We start from the raw sequence: 13,038 nt of genomic DNA, 5'->3' as shown, positions 1-13,038 counted from the left end.
ACACACACACAACTAAAATTTAAAAAAAAAAAAAAATCCCTACCTAAAGGGCTCCCTTTTCTCCCCAGGTGGCAGGTGGTGGCCTTTGCCCTGAGGAGTGACACCTGGGGGAGGCCTGCTCCTCCCCCACATTACCCCTAGGTGGCGCTGTCTGCTCCACAGGCTCCATGGCCAGATTGGACCCTGATCCCCATGGACCTTGGGACCTTGAGGCCACCAAAAAGCAATAGCTTCTCCCAATTTATAGCCCCCCTCCAGGCATTCCAAAGCCAGATCAGGGTCTAGCCCCCAACTCTTGTCTGCCTGGTGGTTCCAAATCTTCTGCGGGCCCACCACCCACGGGTAACCCACCCCTCCAGCCCCCTCATGCACCACACAGCTGTTGAGCTGGTACGAAATCACCTTTATTCACATCACAGCGACCCAAGTTCACAACGAGGCATCAACAACCCCAACACTAACAGAAAAGGTGACAGCTGCTTCTCTTGGCCTCAGGCCAGACAGCCCCTGCACTGCCAACCTTCCTTCCCCTCTAGGCCACACTTGGCTGGCTGAGGCCACACTCAGGAGTGGCACAGTGTCTTCCCAGCCTCCCATGAGGCTAGCACATTCAGAGGTCTGGCCTGGAACCCCATCACACACCTGTCAGCAGCCCCTGCCCAGGAGCTCCCGGAGCCACCCCCACAGTCCCATCCCCAGACACTGTTGCCACAGAGCCTGAGGTTGAGGGTGGCTGCCCATCCAGGTGAGCAGCTGGGACTAGAAGTGCACTCCCTGCCTGCCAAGGAAGGGACTGGGCAGTCAAGGCCAGGAGGGTTGAGGTGAAGAGCATGCTGGGAGCCAGCTGGGGCCCACTCCTCCCAGGATGCACAGCCTTACCCAGAGTCCTTCCTGCCTCCCATACAGGAGTCCCAGGGTGTGCTTTGTGGTTCTAGGTGACCCACCAGCCCCAAGTGCCCAGGAGACTCAGCCTGCTTCTCTGATAAATGAACACAATTTGCTGGGAAGCCTCCCTTCCAGGTCCCTTAGGCTGGAGCACCAGCATTCCTGGGGCCCAGGGGATGGGAACTGACCCACAAACAACAAAGCCCACAAGCCAAATAAATAAATAAATTAAAATGTGGAGAAGGGCTGGTTGTAGCCCAGAGAAGCTCCACCCTATCCTGGCCCCTCTTGACCACTCATTTGCCTCTCAAAGGGGACAGAGGCCTGAGGGGCAGCCACAGGCCTGCTCCCAGAGGCCCAACAGAGTGGCCCAGGTTCATCCAAGGGCAGCCTGGGCAACAGCACCCAGAGAGATGACTGGGGCAGAAGCTTGAGACCAGGAGGGGTCTTCCCAAGCCCCGGGGCCTCTGCAGACCACCCAACCACCCATCCCCAGAGGCTGTGCGGCCCAGGGTAAGAGAAGTCTGCTGCCATCTTACCCACAGTGGCCAGGAGGGGAAGATGGGAGATCAGAGGTGGGGTGGGCAAAGGGTCAGAGAATGAGACAGCAGCTCTGGAGCTGCCCCTGGGACTGCTCCTGAGCAACTGTGTCCCGCTCAAGGCCCTCTGGCTGCAGGAGCTGATGGAGGCTGGATTCCAGTCCCTACCCCAGGCCTAGGTGAAGGCCCTGGCCTCTGGTCTCATCTGGCCATGGGAAGGTACGCATTTTCTTAGTTCTCACCACAGTGCCATCCAGACCACAAGGACCTCCTAGGAACTTGCCCCGATGGGAAAGGATTGGGACAGGCTGAGACCCCAACTTAAGCCTAAATTGGCACACAGGGAGAAGCTGGGGAAAGGGCAGCTCCCTCCCTTTCCTCAGGAGCAACGGACTCCTGCCCGACCGCTTGTCTGCTCAGACCTGCAGGGACCTCTGTTTTCCATGTTTAGTGGAAAAGGAGACAGTCTCCAGGAGGAAAGCGGCCCCAGTGGCCCTCCCCTCAGCTAGAACTGGGCTGGGCTGCGCAGGCGCGTGTGCGGAGTGGGGCGCCCCAGCAGGCTAGGAGCTGCGGTAGGTCTTGATGATGTCCTTGATGGGGCGGCGGCAGATGGGGCAGCAGGCATGTAGGGCCTTCTTGAGGCGCAGGCCGCAGGCGTAGCAGAGGCACATGTGACCGCACGTGTAGATGACCGTGTCCACTGCGTGTTCATAGCAGATGGTGCACTCATCGCTCCACTGGCCGACACTCGGGGTCACTGGAGACTCCGGCAGGCTCACCGGTGAATTGGGTGCTGTTCCTGGAGGCAAGGGGCCACCAGTCAGGAGAGATGGCTGAGGAGGGTACAAGGCTCCTGGGAGGAGGCCCTGCCCCCCAACACATGGGGAAGACGGGGAGCTCAGCAGCCCCACTTTTGCGCTCAGTCCAGATTAGGGGCCAGGCAGCTGTAAGGCAGAGAGGAAAGGGAGGAAGCAGACAGGGAGACGAAAGGGGCCAAAGCCTTTAAGGCAGCTCCTCTGAGCTACCCACTAGCCTCCCTTGTGCTGTCAACAGGAAAGCAAAGTCCTTTGGAGAAAGCTGCCCAGGGAGGGACCAGGAGGGACAAGCCACACCCACCGTGGCACTGGGGCAGGGTGGCACCCTACACTCACCCCCAGCAGAGCTGCCCACAGGCCCAGAGTTGCATGGGCTGAGCAACAGGTCAGAGAGGCGGCTGCCCAGGGCGCTGGGTGAGGTTGGCGTGGATGCAGGGGAGCAGGGCAGCGACGGGATGCCTCGCTCAGCCAGAATGGTGGAGCCTGCACGAGAGAGAAGGAAGGCTGTTTCCACAGTGCCAGCCCTTGCAGCGGGGCCCAAGCCTGACGCCACGGCTGCCCAGCAGCCAGCACTGCTCTCTGCCCTCACTGATCCACAGGTTGCCAACACCTCTGCCCGCAGGAACTTTCTCCAAGCCCGCCCCTTCCTGGAACCCCACCCCAGACCCACCCTCACCCTGGACCTGCAGGTGCCATCACCAACCAGCCGCAACCCACGCTGAACACAGGGCTGAGTGTGAGGCCGGGCTGCGAGGCCTCTGCACCCAGGCACCAGGCTGTTTCTACAACCAGCCCTGGAGCTTCTGAGAGCAGGGAATCTGGCCCAGCTGCAGCCTCCCACGGCCCTGATGGAACACACTGCACCAGGAAATCTCACTGTTGCTGCTTTTCACTCATACAACAGTGTTATTATTTCTTTATTTTTTAATCTTTTATTTATTTGGTACAGGGTCTCACTATGCAGCTCAGACTCGTAGTGATCCTCCTGTCTCAGCCTCCGCACCCCTGGGAATACAGGCATGTGCCACCACACCCGGTTTCAGTGGGTCCCAGGGCCGGCATGGCATGCAGTACCGGGGATCGAACCCAGGTCCTTGTGCTTGCCAGGCAGGCACTTAGTCTGCTACACTATCTCCCCAGCCCCAGTGTTACTATTTTTAGGCACATTCAACTGGGTGCTTATAGGGTTTCTCTTCCTGTTTTAATGTTAAGTCAATGAGCACCTGCCAGCCACTTCAGAACACCTTCAGCTACATAAGGTAGACCTGTTATACTTTAATTTTTAGCCAGACCACTTCTAATGTTCTACCAATAAATGTATGGTTGGCTGCAGGATTTGTGATGCAAATAGGTGAAGGACATATCTTTACTGTTATTTATTCAGGCTCTCCAGAGTCAGGCTCCCCTCTGCAAAAGAAGCCAGTGCCCTGCACTCACTGCACAGCCACTTTCCTCTGAGGCAGCCAGGGTCCCCAGCGGCAGGTGCTGGCTTTAGATGCCCAGAGCTCACGGCAGCTCTGGAGCACCCTTCTAACCGCTGGACTCTGGGCGCTGCCCCTCTGCAGCACCTTGGCCTGCATACCCCAGGGGACAGGGAAGGGCCTGATTTTTTAAAATTCCCCCTTTGCATCAGTCTCGTAAACCTCTTTGGGCACCAAAGCCTTGCTGGAAAGCTTCTTATCTACTCTTAGATGGTGCTGAGGCAAAGGAGTACCTCACCCTGCGTCATTTCCTCTCCCTGAGAAGCGCTGCCCCTGTAGATATCCCCTCCCATTCAATTTTTTCTCCTGCATCCTCCCCACCCCAGCCTGCTCCCTCTTCCTGTGCCCCATTTCCGTTCCTCCTGCCTCACTGGGCTTCCCCAGTTCTCCATACCCCGCTCACCTCCTGCTGTCCCCTTTTTACTTTCCACTCCCTTCCCCCGGTTTCTCTCCAGCCCTGGAAGTCTCCCATGGCTTCCATCTGGTTACACAAGCACTCCACAAGTATATAAGTGTCAACACTGTGGCGCACACACACCACCCCTTCTCCAAGTGTGTCTCCACCCACACGCCAGCCTCACACAACAATGCAGCCCCACACACTCGCACTCATCATTCTGGTGATCACACTCCTGGGCTAAAGGCTAGGCAGCCCGAGGTTTCTCCAAACTTGGTTAAGCACACTTGGCCTTAAAAAATGAAAATGAGATTTGACACTGTAGCCCAGTAGTACAGCACTTGCCTAGCACACTAGAGCACCAGGCAAAAAAAAGAGAAAAAGTTAGACACCCAGAAGGTGTCCAGGGTCCCCAGAACTGGGATCTCTGGAGGTGAGATCCAGTGACCTTGAGCTTCAGGAGCTTCTCCATGTGAGGCTCATGAAACCAGCCTGGTCTAACAGGGCAGAGGGCCTGGGATTTGTTTTTTGAAGAACAGATTTCTGACAAATTACTCTGGAAACCAGGCTGGCTGTGGTGGCACATGCCTGTGACCCTAGAATTTGAGAGGCTGAGATAGGAAGATCGACTATGAGTTTGAGACCAGCCTGGGCTACAAAGTGAGTTCAAGGCCAGCCTGAGCTGCACAGTGAAACTTTATCTCAACACACACACACACACACACACACACACACGCACACACACAAATTCCTTTGGGAAAATTGTACTTCATAACTATCTCTGTCACTGGTCTTAAGACTCTCACTGCCTATTAAAGGCTCTAAGAAGTCCTGCAGTAAATTCTCCCCCTCCCTCTTCATTTGGTGTTTCCTAAACTTTCCAAACCACAAGGTCCCTTCTGCAAAGGCCACTTTCAGCATCCCATAGGACAATGTGAGAATGCGACTTACACAGACCCATGCTCTAATTCCGCGGCCCCCAGAAGAGGAAGCCTCAGAACTCTGCAAGCCCTTTTCTCTGGAGCCACTACTCAGGAATCGCGCGCACGCACGCGTGCGCGCACACACACGGAAGCGAGCACCACAGAGCTCTTTGCTGGTGGAAATCAGCCCCGACTTTGTGGGCAGTACGGGGGAGTGAAGCCAGGTTTGAGCTACGGCCTTTTTTTTTTTTTTTTTTTTTATGTTTTCGTGTTTATTTTCTTTAAGGTAGGGTCCGGCTAAAGCGCTAAATTGCCCAAGCTGGACTAGAACTTGCAATCCTCGGACTCCTGCCTTCTAGGGTGCTGGTATTACAGGCCCCCTGGCTTTTTCAGCATTTTGCAGGGCCCCTGAAGTGTTGTGCATCTGGACTACCTTCGTGTAAGTGGAATCCAGGGCCTGTGCCCCTCCAGGTGAGGCGTGCATCCTCTGAGGACTCGGTGACCAATCTGGCCCTGTGCTCACCTTGGCACCTGACTCCCCAGTAGACCGCTGCCGAGAACAGCCACTCACCTAGGATGCGGACCTGGGAGATGGCGCCGTGCAGGCCGAAGAGCATCCACAGCGGCTGCGAGGCGTCCACGCACAGCTGCGTGCCCGCGGGCGCCCCGTTGTGGCTCAGGTGCAGCTCGCCTTCTGCGGTGACCACCAGGCCCAGGATGTCGCCGCTGTGCAGGGGCCCAGGCGCGCGGCACACGGCCCAGAACTCCTCGCGGTCGGCCAGCGCCTCGGGGCTGCTGGGCAGGTCAGCGGGCCGCAGCGTGCTGGGGTCGCAAGAGGTGACGCCGTAGGAGAGCGCGCCGGGCCGCGCGCCCCCGGAGCGCGTGACCTTGACGAAGATGGTCTCAGCCACGCGCACGGGCCGGCTGGTGAAGACGAGCGCGCGCTCATCGCGCCCGTGCTCCAGGCGCGCCACGGTGTGCTCGTCCAGGACGCGGACGTGCGCGCCCGAGCGCAGCGCGTGGAAGCGCAGGTCGCCGTCCAGCTGCGCGGGCAGCGCCCGGCTGTGGCGCGAGTTGAGCGAGTTCTGCGGGACCGGGCAGCCGGCGGCCAGCGCCATCTCGTCGCCGTCGGCGCCCGGCACGTTGAGGTCGCACAGGCTCACGGACAGGCGCGCGTCGTCGGCCTCGCGCCGCAGCGACGGCCGGCGCAGGGCGGTGAAGGAGCGCGGCCGCAGGCAGTCGGGCAGCACCAGCTCGCTGTCTGTGGAGAGGAAACAGGCGACGTCACTGTTCCTGCAGGGGCCCTTGGCCTGCGCCTAGGACAGCTCGGCGCAGAAGATGCCTGGGACTCACACGGACGAGCAAAGGCAGGAAGCCCGGTTGTGCAGGCAGCTAACCGTTCGAACAAGGGAATGAGGCTGGAAGGCACGGGGTCAGGACCGTGCAGCTGCTTCTGAATGTTTGGAAGCCGGCGGCTGCTTTGTAATACTGTGTTCTTGCCACGCACAGTGCCAGTGCGCAAGCCTTGCCGTTTCTTGGTTGTTTTGTCTAGAACTAGGGATTGAACCCAGGCCCTCATGTTGATCTACATTGCTAGCACTCATTTTTCAGCACAGGGTCACACCAGCTGGCCTATGCTGGACTCGAACTTGTGATCCTCCTGCCTCAGCCCCCAAGAGTGATGGGATTACTGGTGAGCACCATCACCCCCAGCTAAGATTTTATGGTGTATTTTTGTCTTAAAGTGCAAGCCTCTGGGTTTAGTCCCCAACAACCTCCCCTGGCCCCCACAAAAACGTTTTCTTAAATGTTACCCCTGGGGCACTCCTTTACCCCAGCACCTAGACCAGCTCAAGGCACTCCCTAGGCAAATAGTAAACACGCACAGCTGCGGCTGCGCCACAGCTGCGGCTGCTCAGAGGGTTCCCAACACCTGGAGGCCACAGGGAACCTCTCCCCCACCTGCTCTAGGCAGATGATCCCAAGCGGTCTCCGGAGGTTACCACTGCCACCTGAGAACACCAAGGAAGCCAGGAGCTGAGATGCTGGGAGAGTAATCTAACCAGAAGTCAGGTCCTTCCCCTGTAATCACACACACACAAACATTGTATAGAGAATACAATCCAGCAAAAAGAAAACCACCTGTGTGTGCCCATCTAGGGAAAAACAATTTCCATATTTGTGGTGTGGCCTTTTAGCCTTTTAAAAATATATTTTGGGTTATTTTTAATGCAAAAAATGAGTTTTTTAAACACCAATAGGTTTTCATCTTTTATGTTAATAAATCTCTTTGGAAATGGGGTACCACTGACCTACTTCCCTCCCCCCAGCAAAAAGCCCGCAAATGCTCACTAATTGGGTCGCTAACTCCAGGATCAGGAAACTGAGCAGAGCCTTGGGTGGGCCTGGACTCAGGGCTAACACTGCTGCTGCTGTGCTTTTCCACAGCAAGGGGGCACCCTCGGTCTTGGACACCTCCTCTCTTGTCCGGAGCTGTTTCCAGCACCACACTCTTTGTGGACTACTATGGGTTGCTTTGTGGAGCCCTGCACCTTATGAAAATGAACCACCCTTACTTAACGCAGTCCTTGAAGGAGGCCCGTGTGACAAACAAGGCTCCAGGATGTCGTGGGACAGGCCCAGAGCAGTAGATCCAGCTACCCGACCCCTAACGCTCCGCCCATCATCCACCCCCTCCTTGCTGGTTGAGCCCCTTCTGCACAGTGCTCCAGAGTGGCCCAGTGTCGCTGTTGGTTCCACTGTGGCCTGGGACACCTGTCTCTGAGCCTTCTCCCAGCACCTCTGTGTACTGTCTTCAGGAACTGGGCAAGGGTGGCAGGCAGCTCCACACAACAGCAAGGGTGGGGGCACCAGTCTTGCAGGACAGCCGAGCAGAATGCAACCCCAGCTGAGTGTGCACGTCTCTCTCCATTCTCCTCATGCTTATACTCCTGCCCTGGACCCTGCAGGAGCTGTGCTGGCTGCACCCCTGAGGTCTGGGTGCTGGTGCCCCCTCCTGCTGCTCTGGAGAAGCCTCCTGGGGCCTGGGTTTCCCAGCAACATGTGGGTGAGGAGGGAGCCGACCGGAAAATGCGATTCTTCCAGAGAATTGACTCTGTGACAGCGATGGTGCAGAGAGGCAGGGGTTGTGCAGAGGCGGAGAGCACAGGGCTGCCCAGCAGGCAGAGCCACGGGGACAGCGGTGGGGACCCGCAGAGGACCTGTAGCTGACCTAGGCCCTGAGAAACAGTGGCCTATTCCACACCCTCAGGGACTCCAGCAGATTGGAAGAGGAGAGCATTGGAAGAGGAGAGCAGCAGAGGAGAGCATCAGGGAGAACAGGGAATCAAGAGGCTCAGAATGTGCAGCCAGGGCCTACGGGACAAGGCTGTCACGGGCTTTCTGAGCAGGGCTGGCTGCAAGCTGTCCGGGTCTCCTGACCCAGGCGTCCTCAATACCCAGACAGCCTGCCCTCCGCTGCGCCAGCGTCTTTCAGAGCCTCCTTCCCGTACACTGGAACCCGCCACTTCCTGGGCTATCCACTCCGTCCTGCAAGCACTGTCCCCGGGGAATACTCAGGGTACCCCACACCTTTCCCCCTCTTAGACACTCAGCAGGTCCTAACAGTGCTCCTGATGTGTCCACCACCTCAAGGAGCAGTGTGGCTGTCACCACCAGTGACATGTGCTGTACATCTAATCATGCAGCCCAAGAGTCCTTGGGTGTCCTTAGGAAGCGGAGTCCATGTACTGGTAGGTGGGATAGGAGCAGAGCAAGGGCCAGCCTGGGTCCGTATGCTGACCGCCCACTCATTGTGACAGGGCCCTGTGATCCTGGACAAGCAGCCTAACCTTGTGAGTCTCTTGTCTTCAGCAGTGAGAGCTGTACCTCTGGGTTTGCACAGCCTGTGTCCTGATCTTCCCCTTAGAAGGGCTGCTGGGGAACAAAATGCAGCATGGTCCACTGGGCACCCAGGAGAGGAAGGACCCGGCCTACCGCGACCCTTAGCTAGTAACGATGCAGTGGTCGCTGAGGTCATCAGACATGGTGGTGCACACCTATAATCCAGTACACAGAGGGGTTCATAGGAGGACTGCAGTTCAAGCCCAGCCTGGACTTCAGAGCAAGACTCTGCCTTTAAAAACAAAACAAACAAAACGCCCAGTTGTTAAAGCAGTCTGCATTCCGCACATCTCAGAGGAATGGGCCCTGGTGAGCCCCAGCCTGGTTTCAAATGCACAGCTCAGCATGTGGCTGGCCTCCTCAGGCAAGCGGATCCCTGTGGTGTCTGGTGGCTCCCCTGGAAATGGAGCAGGGACACCTGCTTTGAGATGCTGTGGCTGAGGTCAGGGCCTCAGTGGAGCCCCTGGCACCCAGAAGCCCTCAGGTCTCCTTGGTTACCCAACTCCAGGACATCCACTCTCCTTGGTTACCCACCTGACCACTTTCAGAACCCTAATGTAGGACTTCACAGCAGCCGGGACAGGCACCCAGGAAACTGCTCAGAGTGAGAGCACTGAATGAAGACCAGAACGCAGCAGCCCAGAAGTGGAGATCAGGCAGGAAGGAAGGGAGAGGCCATGGAGAGCGGACATTCCCAGAGCAGCCCCTTGGCCGTGCTGCAAGTGCTGTGGAGCTGGCAGCACCACTGGGAAAAGCTGATCAGGGGCCGAGGCCCTGCGGATGGGGCCAGCCCAGGCGCCTTCCCTGCCCCATGTGCCCTCCAGCCCATGGGAGCAGCTGCCGGGCCTGGCCAGCTCCCAAATAACCACCCCGTCAGGGGCCCAGCTGTATACCCTGAAATAGACGCAGCTGGGACAGTGGAGAGCCCTCTGCAGAGGGGACCACGGCCAAAGTCTTCGCCAAGCAAGCCCACACTGAGATGGGCTCAGGGCACTCTGCCCCCAGGCCTGGGAGGATGCAAGGACCAACCTCAGCCCAAGATGGTGAGGCAACCCGGAATCCCGAGCCGCGAGGCAGCCCTTGGAAGCAACTTGGAAGCAACTGGTTACCTAATTGGGGCCAGGGACAGTCTCCCCCCAGGAAGTGTCTACGATAGAGATGAGGCAGCACAAGGTGGCAGCTGGCTTGGCCACTTGTCCCCTCTTCCAGAACGGCATTCGCCAGCCTTCAGCTACGGCCTATTCTGGTGCCCAGTGGTGGCTCTGTAGGTGCTTTGGGCCAGAACAGAAATAACCTGGCCCTGTAAGAGCAGGGGGCCCAGGGTCAGAAGCGCCTTCCCTCTACTCACTGACCCACTGTGTGCCTGGGTGGGCAGGGAGATAGAGGGAGAGGTGGGGACTCTGGCCCCTAGGCTAGTAGCCAGCAGGAGGCTCTAGCTTGGAGGTGTCTAGCCATTTGGGATTAGACCTGACTTTAGAGGAACTAAGGAGCTAAGGAACTAGGAAATCCACTGATTCCTGCCAGTTTTGTCAACTGTGGCTAGAATGCCTCTGAGAACAGGAAGCTCACCACTCCCTGGCCACCTAGCTCCCATGTCTGAATAGCTGACTGGTTGGTTTTGTTTTGTCTTGTTTGAGACAGGGTCATGCTTTGTAGCCCAGGCTGGCCTAGAACTTGTGGCAATCCTCCTGCCTCAGCCCCCTAAATGCTGGGGTTACACCAGGCTGAATAACTGACTTAGAAAAACTTCCCTTGTACGGATCCGTGTGTCCTAGATCCACTCCCTGGGGTCCCTACTGAACCTTCTGTCCCACAGGGTGCTTTGGAATACAGACCAGGTGGGCCTGAGCCCCTGCCATATGTTTCAGAATGGGTCAGGGGAGGCATACTGGAGGAAGCAGGACTGGATCTGCGCTCACTGTGAGAGGCCCATGAGAAGGGCACGTGGGACGAACAGAGCATGCTGGGACCACTACCTAGGAGGACAGGGGCCAGGTGAGGAGCCCCTGGGGTCACCTACCACCCGCAGGGTCGGCAGCGCAGGGAACCCAGGCCGGGCCTTAGCACTGGCCCAGGGGCCTCCTCTGAAGCAGAAGCCATTGGCCTGGCGTCTGTGTGTCTGGAGTCCCACATCCGGAACACAGGATAATCTTTAACCACGGGGGAGCCTTCCCCCACCCTTGGTAGACACTACCCAACCCTGCCCATCTCTATAAACGTCCTCTCCTTCCCAGCTTAGCATCTGGCGCCGGCTGGGCAGGTCACGGGCGGGCGCAGGTGAGGGCTTTTTCCAGCCTGGGGCGGCATCCTGAAGCCCACACCCCCTCCACCCTCTCCCAGTTGTCACAGCCTTGGGAAAGCAAGGAGAGACACACAGGATTCCTGAGGCCCTGGGGTACAGAAGTCACTCTCAGTCACAGACCCTCAGATTCACAGAGTCCTAGGGCCTTAGTGTCTCCAAATTAGTTGACGTTGTTCTCGAACTTTATTTTTTAAAGCACTAGGGTCACCATGTCCAGCGAGGGCCTAGCAGGTGAGCGCAGGGCCCTGCCCTCACCCTCCCTGTGTCTTTCTCAGCAGCCTCAGAGGAGCCTCTGTAGAACCCCAGAGTCCCCAGGAGCCCAGCTGGAGACCAGAAAGTCCTTCTTGCTCCCAGAAAGACTGCAGGTGACAGCGCTTTCCTTCTGCCCAAGGAGAGACTGGCTTTGGGACTAGTCAAGGACAGGTGGTTGAAGTTAAGAATTCCCTTTGACCTGGATGCGAGAGTATTTCCTGACCTGTGAACACTGTTCGGTCTCCGGGAGCCTCGCGGGTGCCTGTGTGTGAGTGGGACCCACAGCAGTACATCCCAGAACAAAGAGGCTGAAAAGCGGCAGCCTCCAGCCTCCACTCAGCTGCCCCCCTTGTCCTGAGGGCTGGGAGCTCACACCCCAGGGCCCAGCTCCTCCCTCAGTCCCTTAGGTTGCTCCAAGTGCCCCAGAACCACATCTTGAGCCAAAGAGATACTCAATGGAGATACAACTTGGATCTCACCCATTGGAGAAGCTATGCTTCAGGGAGGTGGGCCACACGCTTGTCGGCAGGGTGGAGCCAGTCCTGGGGAGCCCTCCAGAAAGCCACAGACCATCTTATCACTGGGACCCGCTGCGCCTCTTCCTGTGCCAACCCTGCTGGCCTATGACCTGTGTCCCACCATGGCAGAGTGCTGACCTGAGCTCTCTAACACCCTGGTGCAGAGGGTACCAGGGCCACAGTACCCACCACTGGGACAAGGGGCACTCAGACCTGGCAGGGTAGTCAGATGGACTCACATCTGGAGAAGAGGAAGCAGTGCAGCCCAGGCTCTGGGTTCAAATTCAGCTCCACCAACTGCCAGCCACGTGCCCTGCGGCAAGTGGTCAGACCTCTCCAAGCCTGTTTCTTTACTCACACAACAGCAATACTATGCTTTCTAGGCAGGGTATGTAGGCTGTCTTCATACCAAACTGCTTGGACCACTTACACCTACCTGCACGTGTTTCAGTGGTCAGAGGAGAAAGAGCATTCTTAACGGGCCCGACAGGGGCGCTGAGGGCTGGGGATCGGCATGGCGCCTGGGTTCCACTGCAGGATTGGGGCGAGAGCAAAGGGAGCATCTAGACATGTCTGCACAAAAGGACCAGCAAAGCTTTTTGGTTCTGGGAAGGGAACCCAGGGTTTTGTGCCTGCTGGAGTTTTATTTTATTCTGAGATGAGGTCTTGCTAAGTTGTTCCCTCTGTCCTCGAACTGTCGATCCTCCTGTCTCAGCCTCCTCTGTAGCTAGGATCACCAAAGGTTTCTTTTTAATGATGAACAAAATCATCAAAGAAACCATGCTCAGCATCCTCAGCTGCCCCCATCCCAAGGCTGGCACAGGCTCTATAAGCTACTGTTTGCCTCTTGGCCCCCGACTGCCACAGCCCAGGGTAAATATTGGTTTAGCCTGAGAAGCAGCAGACCAGATGGCAGTGCAGTCCCCCCCCCCGGGACGACTCACGTTCTCTCCTGCCACCAAGCTGAGCCACACCCAGCCCGGGGCCCAGGGCAGCCTGAGCCTGCAGGTTCCCTGAGGGCCC

The 13,038-nt window shown here is 57.6% G+C and overlaps 1 protein-coding gene across 1 annotated transcript in view; it reads right to left on the bottom strand.

Moving 5' to 3' along the window:
• Window positions 1–382: 382 nt before the first annotated feature.
• Window positions 383–13,038, bottom strand: part of Neurl1 (neuralized E3 ubiquitin protein ligase 1) — a 29,264-nt gene continuing 16,608 nt past the window's right edge. The window contains exons 4-6 of the mRNA XM_004631505.2: window positions 5,612–6,301; window positions 2,576–2,722; window positions 383–2,223 (exon numbers count right to left, since the gene is read on the bottom strand). Of these exons, the coding sequence (XP_004631562.1) occupies window positions 1,985–2,223; window positions 2,576–2,722; window positions 5,612–6,301 (1,076 nt within the window). The 3' untranslated portion in view covers window positions 383–1,984. The remainder of the gene's footprint in view (window positions 2,224–2,575; window positions 2,723–5,611; window positions 6,302–13,038) is intronic.

The sequence above is a fragment of the Octodon degus genome, unplaced genomic scaffold (assembly GCF_000260255.1).
Source record: "Octodon degus isolate 3935 unplaced genomic scaffold, OctDeg1.0 scaffold00042, whole genome shotgun sequence".
NCBI lineage: Eukaryota > Metazoa > Chordata > Mammalia > Rodentia > Octodontidae > Octodon > Octodon degus.
This window is presented reverse-complemented; position numbering and strand designations above follow the sequence as displayed.